Source organism: Stigmatopora argus, chromosome 6 (genome assembly GCF_051989625.1).
Source record: "Stigmatopora argus isolate UIUO_Sarg chromosome 6, RoL_Sarg_1.0, whole genome shotgun sequence".
Lineage (NCBI taxonomy): Eukaryota > Metazoa > Chordata > Actinopteri > Syngnathiformes > Syngnathidae > Stigmatopora > Stigmatopora argus.
In genome coordinates, this window is record NC_135392.1 from 9,871,311 (window position 1) to 9,899,099 (window position 27,789).

At 41.1% G+C, this 27,789-nt stretch overlaps 1 protein-coding gene and 1 non-coding gene across 2 annotated transcripts; one reads left to right on the top strand and one right to left on the bottom strand.

Moving 5' to 3' along the window:
• The first annotated feature begins 1,436 nt into the window (after positions 1–1,436).
• dnah1 (dynein, axonemal, heavy chain 1) lies at positions 1,437–27,727 on the top strand. The gene is made up of 78 exons (XM_077602379.1): positions 1,437–1,555; positions 2,556–2,756; positions 2,853–2,925; positions 3,148–3,322; positions 3,479–3,614; positions 3,686–3,818; positions 3,895–4,035; positions 4,122–4,377; positions 4,560–4,717; positions 4,798–5,009; positions 5,101–5,399; positions 5,654–5,804; positions 6,123–6,316; positions 6,715–6,940; positions 7,029–7,148; positions 7,228–7,310; positions 7,381–7,522; positions 7,748–7,903; positions 7,985–8,183; positions 8,296–8,549; positions 8,630–8,842; positions 8,926–9,090; positions 9,167–9,288; positions 9,502–9,607; positions 9,684–9,863; positions 9,943–10,083; positions 10,174–10,337; positions 10,425–10,538; positions 10,657–10,845; positions 10,990–11,095; positions 11,231–11,344; positions 11,428–11,577; positions 11,712–11,798; positions 11,871–12,057; positions 12,123–12,214; positions 12,287–12,441; positions 12,520–12,697; positions 12,897–13,091; positions 13,186–13,464; positions 13,563–13,667; positions 13,736–13,876; positions 14,007–14,167; positions 14,271–14,428; positions 14,694–14,867; positions 15,241–15,270; positions 15,374–15,552; positions 15,756–15,986; positions 16,075–16,271; positions 16,386–16,521; positions 16,605–16,813; positions 16,899–17,070; positions 17,208–17,399; positions 17,483–17,593; positions 17,670–17,855; positions 17,977–18,168; positions 18,928–19,095; positions 19,197–19,388; positions 19,476–19,607; positions 19,683–19,808; positions 19,888–20,007; positions 20,149–20,298; positions 20,718–20,878; positions 21,027–21,252; positions 21,494–21,689; positions 21,765–21,916; positions 21,989–22,185; positions 22,286–22,430; positions 22,711–22,869; positions 22,973–23,101; positions 23,177–23,347; positions 23,432–23,611; positions 23,812–23,988; positions 24,199–24,369; positions 24,479–24,609; positions 24,858–25,002; positions 26,128–26,334; positions 26,425–26,659; positions 26,890–27,727. Exons 2-78 carry the CDS (start codon positions 2,580–2,582, stop codon positions 27,009–27,011), a joined length of 12,588 nt encoding a protein of 4,195 aa, XP_077458505.1. The 5' UTR covers positions 1,437–1,555; positions 2,556–2,579; the 3' UTR covers positions 27,012–27,727.
• Positions 26,027–26,098, bottom strand: trnae-cuc (transfer RNA glutamic acid (anticodon CUC)). Its single transcript has one exon. It is a non-coding gene; the product is annotated as a tRNA-Glu (tRNA).
• Positions 27,728–27,789: the final 62 nt, after the last annotated feature.

A 27,789-nucleotide genomic window follows, 5' to 3' on the forward strand; every position in this document is an offset into this window, starting at 1 on the left:
ACAAAAACTGACATGAGTGTGAAGGCAACACATTGCAAAATTCCGACACTTGTGAATGTCATGAGCAGAGAAACTGGAAAGGGTCACACAAGGCCATAGAAGTGAATGCCTTTTAATATATATTCATTCATTCCATTCATTTTCTGAACTGCTTATCCTCACGGGGATCACGGGGGTGCTGGAGCTTATCCCAGCCAACTACGGGCACCAGGCAGACAATGGCAGGGCACAAGGAGACAGACAACCAATCATACCTAGGGGCAAAGTAAAGTTTTCAACCAGCCTACCCTGTATATTTTTGGGATGTGGGAGGAAACTGGAGTACCTGCAGAAAACCCACGCAAGCCCGGGGAGAACATGCAAACTCCACACAGTGAGGACTGAACCGGGATCGACCCACGGCCCCAGAAGTGTGAGGCAGGCGCGCTAACCACTCGGCTGATCAAGCCAAGAATAGCCTACAACTATTTGTTGTTGTTGTTGTTGTGCCAGCTGCATTGATTTTCTAAATGTGATCGTGTGCTTGGGGTTTTTCGTCCCCCTCGTGTGGCTCGTTGACACGCTGCAGTGTCACGTGAATTCGTCTCCATGACAACCTTTGTCGCTTGTAAATTTACCTGCCACTGATAAACTGAGATTTCTGAAGTTGAGTAAGTGTTGTCGAAGAGGTTTCATCCGTGAGATGACTGTCAGTAAACTACAGGGAATCGAGCTGTCTTCAAAGTTGTAAAGGTGGCGTTATAACGACATTTTAGAAGTCGGTATTTAAGTGTATACACTCGCGACGTTAGATCTGTGGAAGTTTTTTTTAAAGTGAGAACTGTACCCTTACAACTACAGGTATGCTTTCCATGTTCATTTTTCAGGCATCGCAAAAAACCTACTGACGATGAATATGACATGTTTACGTTTAATCTGAAATAGAAAAATATATTTTAATACAATCATTTATTACTTGCAATAAAACACTCCTCCAAATTGAATTGGTCATCCTTTGACTATTAATATGTGTTATTTATATCAAACTAATTAAAATATTATTTAGCAAGGCTGATTTTTCAAGTGAAAAATACCAAAACAACAAAAATAATCAGTACATACTGTGACACTTACCAACATGCTTTTCTTCTTTGTTATTGATTCATAGTCTACGTAACCAACGGGCTCATGCAACATGTAGTTTTCCTGGTCTATTATGGCTAATTATGGCTATTTATGGCTCGAATATTGACGCATTGACGAGCCACGTTATCAATGACAAAGCGCGTTTGCCAACCGTGACGTCATCGCCAATGACGGCGATTTCTCCAAGCGCAACATTTAAGAAGAAACAATCGGATCGCGATTTAATTGGCCAGACGAGAGTGACGCTTTCACGAGGGCAAAGAAAAAATGGACAAAGACCAATTGCAAAACATGGAGGTTGTTGTCTGCTCTTTTGTTTTAGCAGCTGTAGCCATTTTACCTCACTGAGTTGCCTACGTCAACACAACTTGTGAACGTCAACAAACTGTCTCCTGTTTTGTGTTACTCTGGAAAAAAAGGCCAACATAGGGTATGTTAACCTCCTTAGAACCAGACTCTTGCATGGCATGCATTTTTAGTTTCTCTTTGATACTCGGGCGAATTGGGACCTAATGGGTGTAAAAACAAAGAATTACTATCTTTTTTACATGATGTAGTTTCTGTGAAAAATGATGTCCACATCATAAGTGGACGCCAGGCCGTTGTAGTCCAAAATGTAACATTGTAGTCTTTGACAACCAAAAATATGATGTCCACACATGTGGATGCCAGGTCATAAGAGGTTAAAACTTCTTACCTCTACGCTTGCATGAGTTTACTAACTAACCATGGAGTCATTCATGTTTCAGCACTGCTTTGCCAATCTATTGCAACTTTTGTTGTGGCACTTTAGCAAATATAGACAATTTTTATGGTTAACTTAATCGTTGACCCGGTGAGTGAGTGGTTAGAATGGCGGCCACGCAATTTCTGGGGTTGTTGGTTTGATTGCAGGTCGGTCCTCACTGTGTGGAGTTTGCATGTTCTCCTGGGACTTGTGTGGGTTTTCTCTGGGTACTCTGGTTTCCCCCCCACATCCCAAAAACTTGGTTTAACACTCCAAATTGCCCATAGCCATGATTGGTTGTCCGTCTTCTTGTGCAGTGCCACTGGCTGGAAACCAATTCAGGGATTCCAGGGATTCCCATGCTCGGTGCCTGAAGTCAGCTGGGATAGGCCCCCCCCCCCTGTGACCCTCGTGAGAATAAGCAGTTCAGAAAATTCAGGGGCAGTAGGCAGTGCAGTAGACAGCTAGGTAAAAAAAATGAAAATAATCCTGATTTAGGTTATCATAATTTGTGCATGAAAGTTTATTGATGTACAGACTGTTAATCATACACCGCTCACAAAAAGTACATGAAAAAACTTTTAAAAAAAGTTTGTAGTCCAATGTTAATTGGAAAATTGAGCTTTCTTTGTTGTGATTTTCTGGTCTTTTTTTCTGCTGTAACTGGACAGTTTGATGCAGTTTTTATTCTTTATACACTTAGGTACACATTTTAGTTAAGCTTGAGATGGAGGGAAAACGTCTGCCTGGTTTGGGGACATTTGGTCCCCATTCATCCCAAACATCTTCAAGAGGTATGCAATCCGCCCAAAGTCTCAGAAGCACACTACCTCCTGTCAGGAAAGGTCGCAAAAATAAACAGAGGGGCCTGTACTCGGATGTTTTTACTACTTTAAAGTTTAAGGTAAAATTCCACCTCAAATGTAATTAAAGTTGTCCTTTATAATTCTTCTGTTTTGTAAATTTGTGGTGTGCTTGTTAATTCCTAATGACCAATTAGACTGGTGCAGAGGAAGACGACGCCCAACAGTACATATTTACATCTGACTTAAGTGATGGCGATGATTCAGAAGGTAAGACAACTTTTTTTGTCAGAAAAAAGTCAAAATTTCAAAGCATGTGACTGTTCTGTGCATTTCTTAGGACCATAAAAGACCAAAGTAGCTACACAAATTAGGAATAAGATATTTTGCTTGTTAAATTAAAGAGGTTTTTTAAAATGATTAAATAGATCCAAATTGAATGTTCAGTTTACTATATTTACAATGCTTTGCTTGTTTTGTTTATTTCTGTAGAGACCAGCTCCAAGTCTCCATTTGCCCATTACAAATTTGATGACAAAGACTATTATGGCCCCTTTTCAAAGCAATTACTTACTTCTTACTTCAACCGCGGTGGGGATACACCCAAAGTCCAGATGCCTTTCAAAACCATTCCTGGTAGAAGTCCCCGTGATTTGACCAAAGAGAGGTATTGTATGTTGTGGCCATATGTGACCAAGAATATTCCATTACATTTTCACTCCTATTATAGATAGGAAACCCCTTTGCCTGGAACAGTTGACGTGTTTTGAATGACAATTTAATAGCAAGTTTTATGATTTACGACATTGCATCTTCTTCAAAGGTGTCGGAGAGAATATTTGAAGATTGATTTTGATAGGCTCCTGAGAGAAAAAAAAATTGATTCCAACCTTATAATGCCACGTTGTCCGGACAATAACAACTATCAACCGATTGCGTCTCCCTATCTTCCGCTTGAGGTGAGTCTGGTACTCCAGCAGTTTTATTTTCATATTTCCCTAGTCTTCTTTTCAAACATTTTCTTCATTAGATATTTGACAATGTGGAGTTTGACTGCCGCACTGCAGAAGACTGGCTCTTGCTGGGCAAGGCTGATGGATCACCGGACCGAAAACCGATTCCGGCAAAAGCCTTGCTGCCTGTGGATGACACAGTATCATTTGGTGTGAAACAATAAACATTTGTTTGCAGATGAATAATAAGGACTATTTTGTCAGCGAATGTCATCTCTGTCATCAGAAAGCGGACGGCCCCCTCCAGCATCGCAGTACAGCTGGCATTTAGTGGGCGTGCTTGACTACAGTAGTGAGAAATGTCAGTACCTGGTAGAAAAGGTTTTCCCAAACAGCAAGCTGAAGGAAGGAGAAAAGAATTCTCCAGGTGATTTCCTTTTACACATTCATTACACAACGACTCATGCGTATTTACCGTAGAAACCCATTAGCATGTGTTCTGTTTTTGTTCAGACGCCAAGTGCTTGCAAACGGGCAACAGGCACTGGATTCCCAGAATCAGGCTCCTGTTCAGTGCCGAGGATCCGCGTGTCTTCGTCCAACGCATCCTGTTTGCCATGCGGCTCAGGGGCAACTCGGAGTCCCTCATCCTCTATAACTTGACCGTGGACTGTATGCCTATCTGGGATGAAACGCCATCCATTGATCCACACTGTCTCCAACGTATAAAAAGACGGGCGCTCTCAGGCTCTGGCCTCAAAATGGAGATGTAAGCGAACCTTAGTGGTTATTGTAATCTTTTTTCCACTTGAGTTGATTGTACATCTGGTGGGTATGATGACAATTAGGCTTTTGTCAAGTCAATGAGGATGACAAACCTGTCTGATTTTATTTTATTTTATTTATTTTTTTACCTCTGTTAAGAGTTCCTCTTCTTTTTTTTTCTCCGAGTGTTGAAGATTGCGCAGAGGGGCTGGCCAGGGAAGTCAAGTTGGAATACGACCGTACTATGAATCGCTTCATCTTGGACAAAAGTGTAATAAACCACCCACAGGAGTTTTCACATATCTTGGTGCCACAGAAGCAACAGGAGCACATACCCCTGAAAGGTACAAGTGGTTTGAGTACATTTTCATTTTGATTTTAGCCCCTGCTCTTGATCTGAATTTAACCTTACTTTTTTGTACAGGTTGTGTAGCACTTCCTCCTTTTGACTACAAGAAAAACCAAGCTGCGTTCCTCACCAAGTCCATGCTGACCGAACCCAAAGTGATCTGCACATTATCAGAAATACGGTCTGAGTGCAACAAACTAGGAACCATGAAGCTGTTCAATGTCTCCACAACTAAACCAATGCGACTGGATGAGTTTGAAGCTAACCAGACCCAAATGCAAACTCAGGTACTGTAAACTGTCAACAAACAGGTTACTATCGGTGCAGAAAATGTGTTTTGTGATTTATTTATTTATTTCCTCCCCAACTGTCTTTCAGATTAGCTTATTTCTTCGAGAGGCATGGTTGCTGACTGTGACTTACAGCCTTCGACACAACCTCCAAACCATTGGTAAAGGCGCCTACAACATGAATGAGACTCACTGGGGTATGCACAAGGTGTCCAAGCTCAACAAGCTGTTGGCTGTGGTGCACTACAACCTGCAAGACACTCTGCGCAACCTTGTGGAGGACTCATTACTCTGTTTGAGCAAGCTGATTTTGGATGCATGCTGCAGTGTGTTAACATGCTCTGATGACCTAGTGTGGGGGGATGACTACATCACCAGTCCTTACAAGTAAGAGAGCGCATACATTGGTAGTAATCTAAACTCGCATAGGAAAATACATTTTTTTAACAACTTTATGATGTAATGTAATTTGAATATTAGTTGGTATTTGTCTCTTAGTGCAATATTATTTGAATGTTAAGGAGTGGAATGTATATATTTTTTCAAAGGCATAGTGCCATTTAGCAGAGTTCAGTTTCCTGGCCAGTACGTATCCTTATGTAATGTCAAAGTTGTCTGATTAAACTGTGCGTTTTACACAGGCCAAAGAACAAACCTATATTCCAGGTGGACTTGGTTTTCAATGATACAGGCGTACAATACAGTACACCGCTGGAGAATTTTGAGACTTCTATTACAAACCTGTTCAATGAAGGAATTCTGGTCACACACAATATACCAATGCTTGATAAGGTAAAGTTACACTACAAATGAAACAGAAAGTCAAATGAATGTATGCAAAAACTCTGAATGGTGTATTTTGCTAATACTGGCAAGATTTTAATGAGAATTCTTCTTTTAATTTTTTTTTAAGTATACATTGACCCCTGACTTAGTGGGTCGTTTCACGGGTTTTACTGTATGAGCTTTGACCTCAGAAAAGTTCTAGCCACTAAACATTTGGAAATATGACTTTCTTTGTCACATTCTTGTGCACCTGTATTAGAAACGTGCAAATATATTATATATATTTTTATACCTGAAAACTCTCTCTTTCTCTATCCATCTCAGTTTTTAATGAAGAAGCTGTTATTTGGTGATGACCCAGTCCTGGATTCAGTACATCTTTGTGAACCAAAAGTAACACAGTTGAGAAAAAAGATCTGCGCAGCTCTCAAGAAAGCAATCATCCCGCTCAAGGCTTACGCAGCAGAATATACAAAATACATTGATCTGTACAACTTGGACCTAGACAATCACTTCACGTAATTGTTATTTCCTACAGAAGACTTCAACAGCATCTCTTTAAAGCTATTACCATATTTTTGGACTATAAGTTGCACTAGCAAAAATGCTCATTGAAAGGGAAAAAATATATACAAGTTGAACTGGATTATAAATTATACAACATTAAATGTTAAAGGAATAGGAAAATAGGGAACAACAGTCAAAATAAGCACTTGTTAATTTAACATTGAGAGTTTTTTTTGGCTAACTAATGCTTAAAAACACAGCCAAACAAGCTGTTGGCGGTCAGAATGAAAAAAATAGACATTAGTCGCATTTGAGTACAAATCTCAGGCGAAGGCAAACTATGAAAAAAGTGCAAATTACAGTTCGGAAATTCACGGTAACTAAACACAGACATTTACACTCTCCACAGGTCCTGTGCTGAAGATGAGAAGACATCAAAAGTAGTGAAGCTGGAGGTGGAGCAGCATCTCAAAGATAAGGAGGAGCTCCAAAAGTCTCTGCCACCCTCCATAATTATTGGTGCTTTTATTGTACATGTTGAGGGAGTACGTAAGATTCTCATCAACAAGAAAGCGACATTAGCCATCGCCACACTGGAGCATCATGCTGAAAAATTGAGACGGCATATGGAAGAAGTAATTCATTTTGCCGAAATGTGTGACACATTCTGTTGTATTTACATGTTATATGGGATTTTTCAAATCTTTTTTATCTCTTGTCCAGGAATGTAATGAGTACAACACAATCGGTCACACGCTAAGCGACAATCCGCATTGCATCGAAGATCTGACAGAGAAGAGGGACTGGATGAAACAAGTTCCTGACCAGCTCAAGAGTTGCAAGGTGCTCATACATGGGATAAGTTGGCTCTTAACAGTATGTAATTTCTCTTACTTTATCCTAATCTTTTTTTTTGCCTCAGGAACGCATTGCAAAGATTTTAGCGGAGTATGACATGTTTGAAGAATTTCACTATTCATTATCAAATGAAGACTTTATGAAGAAGTATGTATGTAGCTCCATATCCACAATCGTAGCTACAGTGATTAATAATGTATATTCTTTTTTAACCCAGATGGCGAGCTATTGAGTGGCCTCAGAGGATCCTTAGACAAATCGATGAAGTGACTGTCCATCTTGTTCAAGAAGAAGAGCGATTCAAGAAGATCCAGGTTATCGACCAGGATGTCTTTGAGCAGCGCATTGAAACTGTTCAGGTCTGATGAGCCGTCAGATTTGTTTGACAATCTGAAATATCTTGACGGGCAGTCATCATTGCGTCTCATTATTGTTTTATGTTACGTCTAATTATTGGTTTATTTATTTATATCATGGTCAAGGATGTTTGCTTCCCATGGAAACACTGACATTATAGTCCATTTCATTTCTGCAAGATTGTTATAATGAGGTTAAAATCACCTCTTCTGTCTTTTTTTTTACAGAGAGTGGTTGAAAAGTTTGTAGGTTTTGCCGATATCGATCATGCAACTGAGTTGGCCAATGATGTTAGACGCGCAAGCAAGGAACTCAAAGAGTGCCAAGGTCTGGCTCAAACCTATAACACCAGAGAGCGCTTGTTTGGTAATCCAGTCACTAATGTGAGTCAAGATTTTGACTTGGAACTCTTACATATGCTGGAATCAACTTGTGATTTACTCAGGTGAATGTGTTTGTATCAGTATGACCGTCTGCACAAAATGGTCAAGCAGTTTCAGCCCTTCTATGACCTCTGGACCACCACTTATGATTGGATTATTCGGCATGAGAGCTGGCTCAATGACCCCTTAACCTCAATTGACCCAGAGCTGCTTGAGCGCAATGTTACAGGAGCCCAGGATACGATGAATAAATGTATCAAACAGTTCAAAAACAACCCTGGTGAGTCACTTTTTAAAAATGATTCAAGTTAGCTCAGTTGGGACTGGCCCTGGGTGAATTTGAAAAGTACATGTTTTAATGTCTTTCCTTTTTCTTTCACCCCTTTTCCCAGATTGCCAAAGTGTGGCTAGTGTAATCCGTGCCAAGATTGAGGAATTCCGTCCTTACGTTCCTCTGGTTCAAGGCCTGAGGAACCCGGGAATGAGAATGCACCACTGGGATGCACTTTCAGACACCATCCAGATAAAAGTTGTGCCCCAAGCTAAACTGACCTTGTCCCGCTGCTTGGAACTTGGCCTGCAGAACCACATGGATGCAATTGCTAAGGTGGCTGAGACAGCAGGGAAAGAGTACACCATTGAACAGGTAATGTGGCCATCTCCTGTGATGCTTTGGAAATTCACATATCCCTACAGTAAGCACTCTCAATCTGTCACCTGATCCAGGCCTTAAACAAAATGTATGTAGAGTGGTCGACAATTCTATTCGATCTGATGCCCTACAAGGATACGGGCACTTACATTCTCAAGAGTCCAGATGAAGCCTTACAGCTGCTAGATGACCACATTGTCATGACACAAAGCATGTCCTTTTCCCCTTATAAGAAGGCATTTGAAGCTGATATCAACAAGTGGGAGGGCAAACTCAGAACAACTCAAGTAAACGCCTTAATGTTAGGATAAGGGGCATGGGCTGGAGTGCATGTTTATGTTGTTCTACTGCCCTCTTGTGATGCTTGTAGGATGTACTGGAGGAGTGGCTCTTGTGTCAGGGCTCTTGGCTCTACTTGGAGCCCATCTTCAGCTCAGATGATATCAACGAACAACTACCCGTGGAGGGCATGAGGTACCAACAAATGGAAGAAATATGGAAGAGAATCATGAAAAGTGCTTATGATAACCCAAAGGTTAGTGACAGGGAACACTTTAGACTTTGTTTCAAAGCTTAAAGATGGCCAATTGTCTGCTTTTATCAATTTCCAGATCATTGAATTCTGCCCTGGTCCTCATCTGTTAGACAAACTAAAAAAGTGCAATGTTCTTCTAGAACAGGTTCAAAAGGGTCTCAGCGAATACTTGGAGATAAAGCGAAATGCTTTCCCCAGGTAAAACTTGATTTGATGAACCCATGCTGGGTGTTTGATCTCATTTAGTTCGAGTGCTCTGAGAAAGAATTCTAAAAAAGGAGACAAAAGGAACCCACTTGCATTGATATCTGAATTGTTTTTAAAGTTATTTGAATATTGATTGACTTGTGCTAGAGATGATTTCTACGAGAATTTCTCAAAACACATCTTCCACTAAATCTTTCTTTGTAGGTTCTACTTTCTGTCAGATGATGAGCTTCTGGAGATTCTGTCTCAGACTAAAGACGCCACTGCGGTCCAGCCACACTTGCGCAAATGCTTTGAGAACATTGCACGGGTTGGTTTTGCAACCATTGTTTGAAGTCTAATGTCTTCTAGCAAGTAGACAATGACTGTTATTGCTCCCCATTTAGCTTAAATTCCAGGAGGATCTACTTATCACACATATGTACTCTGGAGAAGGTGAGGAGGTGAAGTTGGCCAAGACAGTTATGCCCTCTGGGAATGTGGAGGACTGGCTGAGGTTGGTGGAAAAATCTATGACTGCCACAGTCAGGGACTACATCGAACGCTCACTCATAGTTTACCCTGAGGTCTGTAACTTCAACCTTAAAGCTGTTGAATCCAGTCCCATTCGCCAATCATTGCTGTGGTGCCTTTTTGGCATTTCAGGTACCTCGCGAAGAGTGGGTTTTATCCTGGCCTGGGCAAGTGGTAATAGCTGGCTGTCAGGTCTACTGGACGTCAGAGGTTTCAGAAGCTTTGGAGCAAGGGGACTTGGCTGACCGTCTTTTCCCACAACTCCAGAAACAGGTGCAGTACTGAAAAATTTGATCCATATTCAGATACCGCAAACACACTAGAGGATGTGCTTTGATTTTTGAAATGGATCTTCTCGCACAGCTGGGTAACCTGGTGGCCCTGGTGAGAGGAGGTGTATCCAAAATGCAACGAGCTGTGCTCTCCGCCCTCATTGTCATTGAGGTGCATGCTAAAGATGTAGCAGCCAAATTGGTGGATCTGTCGGTGTTGAGCGTCAATGATTTTGAGTGGATTAGTCAACTCAGGTTCATTTAACTGTCTGCTTCACGTGTTCGTTATCTCTCGTTCCCCTGCCAACGTTCTGCCGTAATATTACGATTTGTACTTTGTAGGTACTACTGGGCTAGGGAGGACTTGTACATCCGCGCAGTGAATGCAGAGTTTTTGTACGGATATGAGTACCTTGGAAATTCAGGACGACTGGTCATCACTCCACTCACAGACAAGTAAGTTCCTTCATTATTATTTTTGAAGTGGTAATTCTAAAACAATTTTTGCCGAGCTCTTAACACAAAGACCCTGACCACTCCCATGGTAATAGGTTAAATGTTATTTTTCTCGCAGATGCTACCTGACACTGACAGGTGCTCTCCACCTCAAGTTTGGAGGCGCTCCTGCCGGTCCAGCAGGTACAGGAAAGACAGAAACCACGAAAGATCTGGGAAAGGCTCTTGCCATTCAGACAGTTGTTTTCAACTGCTCTGACCAACTGGACTTTATGGCAATGGGAAAGTTCCTTAAGGGCTTGGCCAGGTGAGTCACAGTACTTTCTCTTTCGGTGCGTCAAAAGGGACAGTAATCCAAGAACTACGTATATTTGAAATCAAGACAAGATCAATTAGGCAAATGCTCTACGATATTTTTTTGTAATTGAGGGAAACTTCTATTTACTTGCAGCTCTGGTGCCTGGGCGTGTTTTGATGAGTTTAATCGAATTGATGTGGAGGTGTTGTCTGTGGTAGCACAGCAGATCACCACTATACAAAAGGCCCAACAACAAAGGGTAAGGTTCTGCTTCATTCAAATGCAAGGGTATACTGCCGTTTTGGTGTTGCTTAACTTTTTGATTCTGGACGTATATTTAAAAAGATATTACTGGTAAATGCCACAAATCTTGTGTTCATTGCAATTGTTTTAGGCAGAGAGATTTATTTTTGAAGGTTCTGAGATCCCACTTGTCCCTTCCTGTGCCGTATTCATCACCATGAATCCTGGTTACGCTGGCCGCACAGAGTTGCCTGACAATCTCAAGGTGAGAATTTTCTATGGTCACAGTATGTAATGTCTGGAGAAAGTATTATTTTGAGCAAATGTAATGTTCTCTCCTCCCCCCAGGCCCTATTTCGTCCGGTGGCCATGATGGTCCCCAACTTTGCCATGATTGCCGAGATCTCCCTTTACTCATTTGGCTTCACCGATGCCAAAGTCCTCTCTCAGAAAATTACCAGCACTTTCACGCTCTCCTCGGAACAGCTTAGTTCTCAGGTAAGGAGAAAAGAGAAAAAGGCCTGAATTTACTCACTCTTAGGAATTTCTGTTATAATATTTAAAAAAATACTTGTTTTCTATCTGTAACAGCACATTTATTTTATGTATGAAAAAAACCCATCTAATTTCAGGATCATTATGACTTTGGAATGAGATCAGTGAAGTCTGTTATCTCAGCAGCTGGAAATCTAAAGCGAGAAAATCCTAATATGAATGAGGTTTGTTTTTTATTTCTCTCCCTTTATAAAGAAATATGTAAACTACTTTTTAACGGTCCTGCCGATTCACAGGAGTTGATCTGCTTGAGGGCCATCAGAGATGTAAACGTGCCCAAATTTTTACGAGACGACCTCAAGCTCTTCAATGGCATTGTGTCGGATCTTTTCCCAAAGACAAAACAAGAGCCCATCGACTATGGCACGCTTGAAGAATCTATGCGTAATGTTTGCAATAAGATGTTCCTCAAAGATGTAGATGGTTAGTATATGCAACTTATTTACCATCTCTGCCGGAGTGTTGACCTTTATTGTCTGGGATTTCAGAATATATCGGCAAATGCATTCAACTGTATGAGACAACTGTGGTGAGACATGGCCTGATGTTAGTTGGACCATCTGGGTCAGGTAAAACCAAGGTGAGTCTTTATTTGGACTACATTGTTCCCAATGTTTCTCTGAGTAAGCGTTACAATGATGTCACGTTTTAGTGTTATGAGGTTCTTGGCGCGGCCCTAACGGCTCTAAAAGGTGAGCCGTCTGTCAGCGGTGATTTGTATGAGGCGGTTCAAACGTATGTGCTCAACCCCAAGTCAATCACCATGGGGCAGCTTTATGGGGAGTATGATTTGCTCACACACGAGTGGTAAGTGACACTGATCCACTACCCTGACTTGCGTATAACAAGACAGATGACAAATGATGCGTTTACTCCATTTTTAAGGACTGACGGCATCCTCTCCTCTTTAATTCGGATGGGTACATCGGTTATGGACAACGATAAAAAGTGGTACATGTTCGATGGTCCGGTAGATGCCGTCTGGATCGAAAACATGAATACGGTGCTGGATGACAACAAAAAACTTTGCCTGAGCTCTGGAGAAATCATCAAACTCACGGAGGTATGTTCAAATATTTCTCGAGTTTTCATTTTCCATAATGACCTTGGGCTTTTTCTTTTTGTTACAGCCAAATATATGATGAAAGTCAAATTGCTCTTTGACCAAGATTTTTGATTTACATTTGTCTTGATGTACCATTTCCAAACAAATTGGTATTGTTTGCAATTCAGATTAATGACAGCCATTTTGCCATTTTTAGTGCATGACGATGATGTTCGAAGTCCAGGATTTAGCGGTGGCATCGCCCGCGACGGTGTCTCGTTGTGGTATGATCTACCTAGAGCCCAGTATTTTGGGGCTCGTCCCCTTCACAGAGTGTTGGCTGAGGCAAGTCCCCAAATTCATGAGACAGTTTACAGAACAGCTCACTTCTTTGTTTGAACGGTTCCTCCAGGTGAGAGCAAAGGCAACATGACCCAAAGAAAGGCAGCATGGCAGAGTCATTTTGTACATCCAATATCTATTTTTTTTTATCTTGGTCTTCACAGGACTCTGTCAATTTTGTTCGCTCATCAGTAAAAGAAGTCATCACTTCACTAGACAGCAATCTCACCTGTAGTCTTCTAAAACTTATGGATTGCTTCTTCAGTCCATTCCAATTTAGCGAGGAAGAGAAGCCACCTTCGCGAAATAAACTCGACCGTGTGCAGGAGCTGATTGAGCCTTGGTTCATTTTCTCCTTGGTATGGAGTGTTGGTGCCACGGGGGATGGACCCAGTGGCCAACGTTTTAGTGCCTGGCTCAAAAACAAGATGGAAACAGAAAAGGTCACATTATAAAGCAGTTTTTGCATCATTACCTCCATATTTGACAATTAGATGGTGTGAATGTGAATAGCTTTATTTGGAATATATGTGCCTTTCAGATTAGTTTGGGCTTCCCAGAAGAAGGTCTTGTTTATGACTACAAGCTTGATGATGCAGGAATCATGAACTGGCAAGGAGGAGATGAGGACAAAAAGGACCAAAAGGTAAAATACTACTGTGAATAGAAAAACTGGAGATTTTTGTTGCTCCTTAACTATTTAAAATCCAATAGGTGCACTGGGTCAATTGGATCAATGATGCAAAGAATGTTGTGATCACCCCAGATACAAGTTACTCTGACATTATCGTTCCCACTGCTGACACAGTGAGAATGACGTTCCTCATGGATATGCTTTTGTCCAACATGAAGCCCGTGAGTAAATCCTCTTTGGAAAATATAATTTGCAAAAAGTGATCCAAAAACCCTGCAACATTTACTTTGAAATTGACAATATTTCATTTAACTGAAACCCCTCATTTTGTGTCTAACATTTGAAAACCAGTTGCTCTGTATTGGGCCGACCGGGACAGGAAAGACTCTCGCCTTGTCCGACAAGCTGCTAAAAAACATGCACGCCAAATATGTCACACACTTCCTCATGTTCTCAGCGCGCACCTCGTCCAACCAGACTCAAGACTTTATAGACAGCAAATTGGACAAAAGGTTTGCTTTTCCTAATAGGACAGTTGTTCACGCACTGTATTTTTTTAATTTATTTTTTACTAAACAACCCTTGGTATTTGACCGTCTTATGCTTGTCTTCTAGGCGGAAAGGTGTGTTTGCACCTCCGAAAGGCAAGTACTTTATTTTCTTTATCGATGACCTCAACATGCCATTGCTGGAAACCTATGGTGCACAACCACCTATTGAACTATTGCGGCAGTGGATGGACCACACTGGCTGGTATGACAGGAAGCAGATTGGTAAATTGACCACCCTTCATTTGGATCATTAACTCGTTATTGACAGCTGTTTTCAGTGCTCTGAGTTCCAATCATTTCAGGGCCTGTGTTACAGATAGTCTACACATAGAAAATATTGTTTTATGATTAGATAATTTACAATCTGAAGATTACAGTCGTTGGCACAGTTTCGTAGTGCCACAAAATGCTGAATTGTTGTGTTTTTGTAAAGGTTTTTTTTCAAATGCCAATCTTTTTCATCTTTTATTTTGTGTCTCCACGATAGGGGCTTTCAGGCAAATAGTAGACATCAATTTTGCCTGTGCCATGGGACCTCCAGGTGGAGGCCGGAATCCGATTACACCGCGCTTCACACGCCATTTCAGTTTTTTGTCTTTCACTGAACTGGAAGACGCCAGCATGAGAAAAATATTTTCTACAATTTTAGGCAGCTGGATGAGTGAGTCACTGGTGCTACACCATTACAAACGTATAGTTGCATTTCTTGGGATGATCTAGAGTAGTCTGGAGTGCTTTTAGATTTGCTAATTTAAAAAGATAATAAGATAGATAAAAGAAGTACATAATAACAAGCATTAATAGATTCTTGCTTTGCCCGTGGTGGATTCTGCACTCAACAAATTTCCCTGTTCATATGTTTTTGTCATTTTTACTTGAACCAGCTCATTGTAGATGTCCTAAAATTTACGGTTTTGCTTCATTCTGTCAGTATGGCTTCTCTGAAGATGGTAAAAAGGCTCACAGTGGCCTTTTTTTGTCCTTGTGGTCTTATTAATATGACCATTATCTAATTCAATGTATTTTCCTATCAGATGGAAAGATGAGTCGTAAGAACCCTGGCAGTAAGTCATGATCATTTCTTCAACTGTATTAGATATTTTAAACCCATAGATTGTCAGTTTAGACTTTTAATTTCACCTTTTTCTTTACTTCCTTTGTCATCAGGATCAGTGCCGGAGATCGTGCCGCTCAACAATGCAATCGTCAATCTCACCATCCGTGTGTACAGTACTATCTGCTCTCAGCTTCTGCCAACCCCTACAAAGTCTCACTACACGTTCAACCTTCGAGACCTGTCCAAGGTCTTCCAGGGTATTCTCATGGCTGAGACTAGCATGATAGAGGTATTATAATGAATAATGTGTAAGCAATCAGGATCATTGTTTTAAATCGCACATTATCTCTTGAAATTAAACTGAAATTCTATGAGCAATATTTCTGAGGAACGATGTGACTGTAAAATTGGCGATAACCACTTATGATGGCTTTTTAAATGGATGAATAAGTGTCAGATATTTGCAGGTAATAATATTTTTCTTGGTTTTAGACCAAAGAGATGCTGCTTCAGCTTTGGTACCACGAAAACTGCCGGGTTTTCCAGGACCGCTTGGTTTGTGCAGAAGACCGGGAATGGTTCAATTCCCTCCTGAGAACATTAATTGAAGAGCTTGGCTGTGACTTCAGTGTGGTTGTGCCCTGCCAGCCTATCTTATATGGGGATTTCATGGTTCCTGGGGCACTGCATAAAGACTACACTTTCATAAGTGACCCAAAAATGGTGACCACAGCCAATTCATTTGCTACGGTATAACATGCATGGGTTTCATTCTCATCCTGTTTGACACTTTATTGTTATTGTTCCATAGTTGGAAGAGGTTATGTTTGAGTACATGGAAGACTACAACCAGAACTGCACTCCCAAGATGAAGCTTGTGCTCTTTATGGATGCTATCGAACACGTTTGTCGAATCGGTCGTGTCCTGCGCCAACCGCTCGGCAACGCACTACTACTTGGAGTTGGTGGCAGTGGACGACAGTCCCTCACTAAGCTTGCCTCATATATGTAAGAATCCTACATTTGATATGCCTCCGGAAACCGCCTTTATATTTGTTCTTTGCCCTAACACCTACAGATCGCAGTCTCTGAATGCTCTATGCTTACCATCTTTACATACAGATCAGAATACATGTGTTTCCAGATCGAGCTTTCAAAGAACTATGGTCAGTTGGAATGGCGGGAAGACATTAAAAGCATTATGATGAAGGCTGGTATTCATAACCAGCATATTACCTTCCTCTTCGTGGACACGCAGGTTTTCAGCAGTCTCGTTTCCTATTCCAGTGCTGTTATTAAATGGGCCTGAATGCCAAAAAAAGTTGTTTTTCCCCTCATCAGATTAAAAGTGAATCATTTCTGGAGGACATCAACAGCATTTTAAATTCTGGTGATGTTCCCAATTTATATGCGTCAGATGAGCAGGAGCGCATCCTTGCATCCATGAAGCCAGTTGTACAAGAGATGTCCCAGCAGCCAACCAAGGCAAATCTCATGGCTGCTTACCTGAAAAGGGTGCGGACGAACATCCATACTGTACTCTGCATGAGGTAAAGTATTGTTTCCTGTCAATGAAAGGGAACGCTTTGTAGGCTTCTTGCTCATTAAATATCACTCTTCTATTATTCTTTAAAGTCCGATCGGGGAAGTGTTCCGAGCAAGACTGAGGCAGTTTCCCTCACTCGTAACATGTTGCACGATTGACTGGTTCAGTGCGTGGCCCGATGAGGCTCTGAAAGCTGTTGCCACTTCATTTCTAAATGAGCTGCCAGAGCTAGAAGCCAACCCTGAAGTCATGGATGGACTGGTAAGGATGCTCTGTTTTTTATTTATCATCTGATGAAATGATGTAAAATAAAGATAGACATATGGATTATTAGATCAACATTTGATAGTTCGTTTTTCTCAGTCGAGTGAATCACTATATCTGGGGAATTTTTCCAGACAATGATGTGCATGAGGATCCACCAGATCGTAGCCAGAAAGTGTGATCAGTTCCTGGCTGAACTTTCGCGGCAAAACTACGTGACACCCAAGAGCTACCTGGAATTGCTTAATATATTTTCAAATCTAATTGGACGCAAGAAACAAGAGCTGTGCCGTGCTCGTGAACGCATGAGCACTGGTCTCGACAAGGCAAGGCATATGGCAACACCAATTTCTATCAATGTTAGAACTCTGCACTGGGAATCGATTGAGCATTTGGTCTTATTCTGTAGCTCCTTAGCACAGCAGAGGATGTGAGTAAGATGCAAGAGGAGCAAGAGGTCATGAGGCCACTTTTGGAGGAGGCTGCAAGGGAAACCGAGGTCACAATGGAAACCATCAAAGTGAGGAAACATGTGATGTATTGTGCAGAATATGCGGTGAGCCAAACTAACTAAACGTTGTCTTTCGCAACGGCAGAAAGACTCGGTGATTGCCGAGGAGACACGTAAGTCAGTGCAAGAAGAGGAAGCCAAAGCTTCCGAATCAGCCCGCGTAGCAGGGGAAATCGCCGCCGATGCGCAGAGAGATCTCGATGAGGCCCTGCCGGCCCTCGATGCTGCAACCAACAGCCTTAAGTCGCTTAATAAGAATGACGTCACTGAGGTCAGCGAGTCCTTTGTGTTGTGATTCATAGCTGTATTTCCGAACTTCAGTAATGCATTCTTAGAAAGCTTTCCTACCTCATTGTAAGATGGCAATAAATGGCATTCTATACTATTCTCAGGTGCGAGCTATGCAGCGTCCTCCTCAAGGAGTGAGGCTGGTAATTGAGGCTGTCTGCATTATGAAGGATGCCAAACCTAAAAAAGTGCCTGGAGAAAAACCTGGATCTAAGGTTGATGACTATTGGGAACCTGGCAAAGTATTGCTGCAGGACCCGGGCAAGTTTCTTGAAAGCCTTTTCAGCTATGATAAGGTAGAGTATATAGAGGACGACACCGCTCACTAATTGAGATCTAAATTCTGAATAATACAACTCATTCATAGATTTTCCATTACACGTATGCCCACAAGGGTCGCGGAGGTGCTAGAGCCTATCCCACCAGACTTTGGGCAGTAGGTGCAAGACGCCCTGAAATGGTTTTTACAGCTAATATTCAAACTATTATTATTAGAGATGCACTAACAAGTCAGTGGCCGAAAATTGCCTTCGAAATAACATTACCAAAACCGGAAAACGCGTTCATGCAGGCAAAGAGCACTGTAGAGTGCACTTCTGTTGCTTTTGTTTCGGTTCAGCTATTTGCACATCCAGTGGAACGGCATCCGCAACATTCACTTCCCACTTTTCAGATCTTTTTTCTTTTCGCCCCCTTTGACAGCTGAAAATGGGACTACCAGTTTGTCTTTCCTCCTCTGGAAAGGGGTTTTATTTTGCTTTCATTCCTATATGCAGAGGAAATATTGATACCACCCAAAAACAACAATGAAAGTGACCAAAAATATGATACGAATAATGAAAATGAAATGTTGTTGAAATGTCAGTATGAAGGGGGCATTATCAAATAAATCTTTTGTCAATTCCAAGAACAAAGAATTTATGTTTTTAAAATGAAAGAAATAAACATAATAGTCATCAGTACCAACTTGAACATTGAAATGGAGAAAGAACATTTTATTGCACAGTATTTTGTGAAAAAAGCTACATTATATTCCTCATGTAACATCACTGCAGGAAAACATCCCAGAAAGAGTGATTACTTTGGTGCAGCCCTACATAGATAATGAAGAATTCCAACCTGCCGCCATTGCCAAGGTTTCCAAAGCCTGTACTTCAATTTGTCAGTGGGTTCGAGCAATGCACCTGTATCATTTCGTGGCCAAGGGTGTGGAGCCAAAAAGGGTAATGCATGGAATGTGTTTCAGTGATTTATTTCATCATAGAATTCAAGTAATACCTCCAAGAGTATAAATGACACCCTAAAACGGTATCTATTTGAACAGCAAGCTCTTGCAGCAGCTCAGGCGGAGTATGATGAGTCTCAAAGAAGTTTGAATGCTGCTAAAGAAATGCAAGCAGCTGTGGAGAGTGGAATTGCGGCATTGCAGGCCAAGTACCAAGACTGTTTGGCCAAGAAAAATGAACTGGACAACAAGTATCAACTTTGTGAGGTCCGTCTTGTTCGAGCAGACAAGGTGAGAGATTTTTGGACACAGAATTATTGGCGGGTAAGGAGTCCAATCCTATGGTGCACTCTTGTTATTATTATTATTATTTTTTAGCTTATTGCTGGACTTGCAGATGAGAAAACACGCTGGAAAGATACAGTACAACATCTGGAATACATGGTCAGTAATGTGTCAGGTGATGTGCTGATGTCTGCAGGATACGTATCGTACCTGGGGCCTTTCACTGTAAGTCTCACTGCAGAAGAAGCATGACAAACCCAAGTGCAATACAAATGAAATGAATTATTATTCTTTTTCTAGGGATCTTACAGGACGGCTATGGGAGAGGAGTGGCTGAGATGTTTCAAAGAGCTTGACATTCCACACACTGATACACCCAATCTCATTGCCACTCTTGGAGATCCTGTCAAGATCCGCTCCTGGCAGGTTAAAAATGATTTCATGGATTTGTCTAACCTTTGAAACCGCCTGTGGAATGTCATTGTAATCTTGTTGATGTTAACAGCTATCAGGATTACCCAAGGACAATCTTTCAGTGGAGAATTCTGTGATTGCCCAATATTCTCTCCGCTGGACTCTTTTCATTGATCCGCAAGGTCAAGCCAACACGTGGATAAAAACCATGGTATGTTGCACGTACACAGTGAATATGCGCTTTTATCTCTACTAGAAAGTATCTGCCGGAGGAAATCTCTTCTAAAAGTATATTTTCTGCTTATTTGAATGTTTGTTTGTTTTGAGTTCTTAACGTCACTCTGTCAACCAGGAACGTGAAAGCGGATTGGAAATCATAAAACTCAGTGACCGGGATTTCCTCCGCAGTCTTGAAAATGCCATTCGCTTTGGTAAACCCTGTTTACTTGAGAATATAGAAGAAGACCTGGATCCTGCTCTTGAACCTGTATTACTGCAGCAGGTAAACTCTCTCAATACCTGTTCTTAAGGCTGGCAAAAACTCATATGTCACTGCTTTGAAATTCATCAAAGCAGAACTCATTAGGGTAAATGGTTTGAATGAGAGTTTTTCTTTTTCTGAGGTGGTACTAGAGGTTTGTTTTTTTCCTTCACTGGAGATTAAATATTTGAAATGTCTGACACTATGTGATGTTTCCTCATTAGAAGGGACACCCATTGTTGGCTGTAATTTAATGTTAACAGTTGATTCAAAATTGGCACAGTGGAAATTCAGACATACAAACACAAGTTGCTGTCATTGTCTGAGTTGAGGTCTCTGAAGTGTCCCGTTGTCCATTGTCCTTCTCGATATTCCGCAAAAATTTTGATATGTTCTGCTGCATAACATTCCATTACTGAACGCACCTGTTTGGTCTGTAGACATTTAAGGAGCAAGGTAGCTTGAAACTGAAGCTAGGTGATTCTACCATCCCATACCATGAGAGTTTCAAGTTTTACATTACCACCAAGTTGCCAAACCCACACTACTCTCCAGAGGTTTCTACAAAAGTCACGCTCATCAACTTTACACTGTCACCAAGGTAATGGTCATTTTGTTCAGATCCATTCTGTTCATATTTCAGATCTACGTTTCATGCTGAGAGCATAATGATTCACTGCAAAATTGTTCATTTTCTGCATGGAATAACTCGCATACATATCAATACAGTTTGTATTTTGTGTATTCAGTGGGCTGGAAGACCAGCTGCTAGCCCAGGTGGTGGCGGCAGAACGTCCAGAACTGGAAACCGCTAAGAACCAGTTGATTGTCAGCAATGCTCAAATGAAGCAGGAACTGAAAGATATAGAGGATGAGATCCTGTTTCGTCTGAGCTCCTCAGAAGGAAACCCTGTGGATAATAAAGAACTCATTCAAGTCTTGGAAGCTTCCAAAATCAAAGCTGGCGAGATCCAGGTCAGACAGGAAGGATGGGTTTTTCTTTCCTATTCCGCCACAGCTAATCAACTTTTCCAACTTCACCCTGTCCTTTGTTGCATCATCCTTCTCTACATCAACCACATTCCTGTCCTCCCTCACTACATAGATGTATCATAGCTGGCCTCAGCACTCTTAATTCTTGTTTAATAATGTTATAAAAGCCTCTCCTACCAGCATTTCTAAATAGTTACTCAACATGTGGATGTCTGTTTTTCAGGCTAAAGTAATTGTGGCAGAGGAGACAGAGAAGGACATCGATGCCACTCGTTTGACATATGTACCTGTGGCCGTGCGCACACAGATTTTATTCTTTTGTGTATCAGATTTGTCCAACGTCGATCCCATGTATCAATACTCACTGGAGTGGTTCCTTGGCATCTTCATGGTTGGCATCTTAAACGCAAAAAGAGCAGGTAGAGAGAAAAGCCTCTGTAAATGCAGTCGACTGTTAAAAACTGCATACACTGCATATTTTGGTGTACTTACAGACACAGTGGAAGAACGAATTGAGAACATCAATGAATATTTCACATTCAGTCTGTACTGCAATGTGTGTCGCAGCTTGTTTGAGAAGCACAAACTAATGTTTGCCTTCCTCCTCTGTGCTCGTATCTTAATGAATGATGGGGAAATTGATATGGTGAGAAAATTAGACACGAGACAGTTGTTCCACGGGAGTGCGGGACATTTTACGGTTTTGGTTTTCCATCAGGCTGAGTGGCGTAACTTGTTATCTGGAGGAATGCCCAACCAGGAACTTGCCAACCCAGCAACAAGTTGGTTATCAGACCGTGCGTGGAAGGACATCCTGGGCCTCAGCAGTCTGCAGACCTACAAAGACCTCGCTTTGACTTTTGACCAACACTTGCCGGGTTTCAAGAACATTTTTGACAGCAACCTTCCTCACAGGCAAAAATGGACAGACAACAATGATGCATTGATGTTGCTCATGTTTAACTGGGAGAAGGTGTCAATATGTAACTGTGAGTGGATTTTCTTGTGCATTTAGAGAGCCTCTTCCCGGAGAGTGGGAGATCAATCTGGACCGCTTTCAGAAGCTGTTAGTTTTGCGCTGCCTGAGGGCTGACTGTCTGGTTCAGGGTATACAGGACTTTGTCGCTCTTAAGCTGGGGCAGCGCTTCATTGAACCTCAGGTAACATATTCTTCCTTTCTCTCTTCTGACTTCAAGTAACATCTAAATTCAAATGAAATGTTTTGGGGGAAAAAACAACAACAGAACTAACGTAATTCCAAAACATAAATAAATATAATAATAACAATTAAAAAGTAGGTTGAAAATTCCAAAACTATTATAAACCTGCTTTCAGTGCAAATATTTATCACTGTTTTTAAGATATTGTAGCATTGACCAATACATTCTTAACAAAACGTTGCGTACAGTTTGACGATATTTTTCCATTTCTCTTTTCCAGACATCAGATTTAGCGGTGGTCTTCAAAGAGTCCTCTCCCTCCTCTCCTCTCATCTTTGTTTTGTCTCAGGGTACTGACCCTGCTTCTGACCTTTACAAGTTTGCTGATGCCATGCATTTTTCCAAGAAAATGACAGCCATTTCTCTGGGTCAAGGCCAGGTTGAAACCTTTTCTTGCATGCGCCAAACACATTATTACTTTACTTTGAACACAACACTAAGTGGAAATGCCCTCCTCTCCTCTCCTCTCTGGGGGGACATAGGGGCCACTGGCCGAAGCCCTGATGCGAACTGCCATGGAAAGAGGTCAATGGGTCTTCTTTCAGAATTGTCACCTGGCACCTAGCTGGATGCCGTCGTTGGAGAGCCTTATTGAGAACATTGACCTAAAGGTATCGTAAAGGTAAAGTAAAATTGCACATTTGCCTCTCTAACCACTTCGGAATTTTTGTTTGGCTCGGTCCCAGGTACACAAAGATTTTCGTTTGTGGCTCACAAGTCTTCCGAGCAACAAGTTCCCAGTGTCCATTCTTCAAAATGGGACAAAGATGACCATTGAGCTACCCAAAGGCATCAAAGCTAATCTACAAAGAACCTACCTGAAGCTCACTAATGATTTCATCAATACCTCCAACAAGGTGCTATTTTACCCGACTCCTCCCGCAGAAATAACTATTATTTAAGTTTTTTTTTTAAAACTACTTTCCTGTGTTTCTCTCCAGGTATCACACTTGAAGTCGTTGCTCTTGTCTCTAATCCTGTTCCATGGAATTGCTCTTGAACGAAGGAAGTTTGGCCCGTTGGGTTTCAATATTCCCTACGAGTTTACCGATGGTGATCTGAGCATTTGCATCAGCCAACTCAAAATGTTTCTGGACGAATACAATAACACTCCTTACAAGGTGACTTTAGTCATTTTTTTGTGCCACAGATGTTTTGATCACTTTTAGTATTCCTCTTCTGCATTTTTGTCTATGAACAAAATGCGCATTCCACACGGAGTTATCGAGAGCGAATCATGTTATACATTTGGACCAGATGAAATTCAACAAGGAAATTCCACTTAAACTGATTCAGGTTCACACTTTCTTTTTCTGTCCAGGTACTGAAATATACTGCAGGGGAGATTAATTATGGGGGCCGAGTGACAGATGAGTGGGACAGACGCTGTCTGCTCAGTGTGCTAGAAGATTTCTATTGTCCTGCAGTTCTCGAAGAGAATTACGAATACTCTGCATCTGGAGTTTACCGGCAGATTGAGACAAGTCTGGATATCAAGGTTGGACACGTCTGTTTTATTTCCAGACGCTGTCAATGTGCAAGATGTAATTCTCCATTTTGTCATCAGTGTTTTTTTTTCTTTGCTCCTTGTTGTCCTTTAACTTCGAAGGAATGTCTTGGAATAGTACTGAAACAATCAAGCTCTACTTGGAATGCAGAGACTCTGATAAGGTGCTAATGAATGCCTGTCTTTGCTTTCTGACATCAGGGTTACCTGGCATACGTGCACAGCCTGCCCATCAATGATACACCTGAGATCTTTGGCCTCCATGACAACGCTAACATCAGCTTTGCCCAGAATGAGACATTTTTTCTGCTGGGTTGTGTGCTGCGCCTCCAGCCTCGAACTGCGTCTGCGGGAGGCAAGACCTTGGAGGAGGTATTTATTCCTGCATCACTGCTGTTATAACAGTGTCAACTCACAGGCGGTTTTACTGCCTTTTTTCAATGGTTAAGACATGTTGACCGACCTCTTCCCGTGACCACAGATAGTGGAGGAGATAGTAGAAAGCATTGTGGCAAAAATTCCAAAGCCTTTTGATACTCAGGAGATAGTGGAAAAGTACCCTGTGCTCTATGAAGAGTCCATGAACACAGTGCTCATGCAGGAGGTCATAAGGTAAGAGAAACATTCCTTTTCATCTGTAGCATTGTACAGCATACTATATATCCACCAACACTAGGATTTAAATTGCTGCAAGGAAGTATGGTTTCATGTAATGTGCAAATTGTCAACTTAACATTTTGCAAATAGAATAGTATTTTCAACCATTAGAGATGAGATGACACCAATTTTAACTCCACTAGTCTTTTCAATTCTTGTCATAGACAGCCATGAACAGTCCTTGTGTCTTATCTCACTTTCAGATTCAACACTTTGCTGGAGGTCATTGCGCAGAGTCTCGTTGATATTGTGAAGGCTCTGAAAGGTTTAGTGGTGATGTCATCAGAATTGGAGCTAATGGCTAATAGCCTGTTTAACAACGGTGTGCCAGATATGTGGAAGGCCAAGGCAAGTCACACATAACAGTACACAAAAACATCGATATGAAGCTTCAGAGGTCACATTGTAATTGTTGCATAAGTTGTTTGATAGACCGTTCAAGAAATGTCAATTATCTAGGTGAATCAATTTTATATCTTGAGAAAATTTCACTTAATTCTGAAGAGAAATAACAATGTGCCAAACAGTGCGCTGAATTGTGTTGCTTGTGATCATTACTTGAATGAATGCCAGACTTTACGTGAAACAAATACAAAATATTCCCATAAAATGAATTGGATCAAAAATCCTTTATTGTACCTGAACATAAAAATTTAAATTTACACTTGTAGTACTTGCATATGCAAACAGTTTTGTTTGCTGCCTGGCTGAAAGGCATTTTGGCAGTGCACAGAAATTGTTACATACAGAACGCGTAACAGCAATGATTCACAGGGCGGTTCTCATTTCCGTTTAAGTCTTCTTTTTTTAAACCTTTTTTAAAAACTTCTGAAACCAGGGCTACCGGTTTGATATCCACAATGCCAATAATTGAATTTGTGATTCAAATTACCTTTAAATATTTGCATGTTGGAATAAAAATAAACATTTATCTTTGTGAAGATACTGATAAAGTTTGAAGAAAATGTTTCACAACTATTAAATGTTAGTTACTGTATTAAGTCTTGTGACTTCTTAAAAATTAACACTCCTGACATCTATGTGGCAAAAATGTGCATTCACAAATATACTGAACATAAGATATATAAATTAAAGTCAAACTTTTTCATTTTTGTCCTTGCTTAAAACATGCTCACACGAAACAAAAATCACATTTTTGTATTTTAAATAACATTTTGATATTTTAAAATATTACAAAAGAAAAGCGCAAAGAAAAACAAAATACTTGGCTGATACAAAGTCATAAAAAAACTTTTTAGAAAAAAAGGGGGATTGGTTGACATCTATTGTGTTTTGCCAGATGTACATGTTTTCACATTCTAGCCAGCTGGCTATAATCCAATACAAAACACTAAATCTAAAAAGAGTACATTTCCCTGACCGGGAATCGAACCCGGGCCGCGGCGGTGAGAGCGCCGAATCCTAGCCACTAGACCACCAGGGAATGCTGATGTCCTATATTCCCTTGTTTAGGCCTACCCGTCACTGAAGCCTTTGGCCTCCTGGGTGACTGATCTCCTGCAGAGGATCCGTTTTCTGCAAGGCTGGATTTCCAATGGCATTCCCCCTGTCTTTTGGATTAGCGGCTTCTACTTCCCTCAGGCTTTTCTCACCGGCACCATGCAGAATTATGCTCGTCGATTTGGCATCTCCATCGACACCATTGGATTTGACTTTCAGGTCAGACATTGTTTGTTACTGGACCGTATACAAATGTCGGTTGTGTCACCTGTTTTTAAGGTGCCTAATCAAGGCCCTGTTTGTCTTCAGGTTGTGTTAAAAGCCGTGTGTGACATACATGAAAAGCCAGACACTGGCTGCTTTATCAATGGCTTATTCATCGAGGGAGCTCGCTGGGATAATGACAACGCTCAGCTAACAGAATCCAGGCCAAAAGAGCTCTATACGGAAATGGCAGCCATCTGGTTCATCCCAACACAGAACCGCAAACCTCCGACCTCTGGGATCTACATCTGCCCCATTTACAAGACTCTCACACGCGCCGGTTAGTATACACTTCGAATTCAAGTTGGGTTAATAAACAAGTGTGAGTACAGTTTGGGTTTTACTCCTTGTGGTGTGGTTCTAGTATTACTCGGCCAAAAATAGAGTGACGTCAGACAGTGTCAGGTTTCATGGCCTAGGAAGTTCAGTTCTGTATTTTCCACCCACACCACACCACCGTCACCTCGTGCCTGGGCTTTGTGACACTAAAGTGTTGATGTGCTTTTTCAGGGACGCTGTCTACGACTGGGCATTCTACCAACTATGTGATTGCAGTAGAGCTGCCTACACATCTCACACCGGGGCACTGGATCAAACGGGGAGTGGCCCTTATTTGTGCTTTGGACTATTAAACCCGATCCGAGGTGTAACCTTACAGTTCAATACTGAATGTCTTGGGTCACCAGTTACTTTTTTAAACCTGTTGTTTGACCTCATTTACAGTGGTCACTAGTTTAATATTTTTAACACACTTTAAGAGTGGACAAAACTACAAAATCGTCACATTTTGGTGAAGATAAAATATAGTGATTTGAGTAACTGTATTATGAGAACTGTAATGGAATTTCCTTTCCTTTTTGTTTGTGAAGACTTGCATAACAAGTATGGTCATTATGTAGTCGCCAAATTGATTTTGCACTGTAAACTGTGGTATTGTGCCTTACAAATGCCCCAATTCACATTTTTGGTTAAACCAATAATTGGTTGACTGTGTTTAAAGCCCAAATTCAACTTGACTGTTGCCTCAGTGTAGTGAAAAAGGAAGGATGACAACAAATAAGTTAAAACACTGGTATTTTATTCATAAATGATGTAACAAACTCATATGAGGCAGTCATGAATAGATCTCTATACAGTTAATTTCATGGACAAAATGCACATACTACTAGTAGGCTACATTTTAGGAGCTTGAATGGAATTAACATGTATAGGTACAACCACTTTATAATAATAGACAAATATCCATTGTGCAGCCATGTGATTCTGTGATGGACAACCTTTGTTTTATTTATTTATTTATTTTGTTTTGTTTTCTTCAGAACTGAAGTAAATCAATATTAGCAACATGTTTGAGGCTCCTGCTCCTTTAAAGCAGCCACTGGGGTCAAGTTGTGAAATGAGATCTGTCAG

Bases quoted from the DNA above. Each gene is read 5' to 3' on its own strand.
- dnah1 (XM_077602379.1), top strand. From the start codon at position 2,580: ATGGAGGGAAAACGTCTGCCTGGTTTGGGGACATTTGGTCCCCATTCA. The intron at 3,615-3,685 runs GTGAGTCTGGTA...TTTCTTCATTAG, and splicing joins CTCCCTATCTTCCGCTTGAG to ATATTTGACAATGTGGAGTT. The intron at 10,846-10,989 runs GTGAGTCACAGT...ATTTACTTGCAG, and splicing joins TTCCTTAAGGGCTTGGCCAG to CTCTGGTGCCTGGGCGTGTT.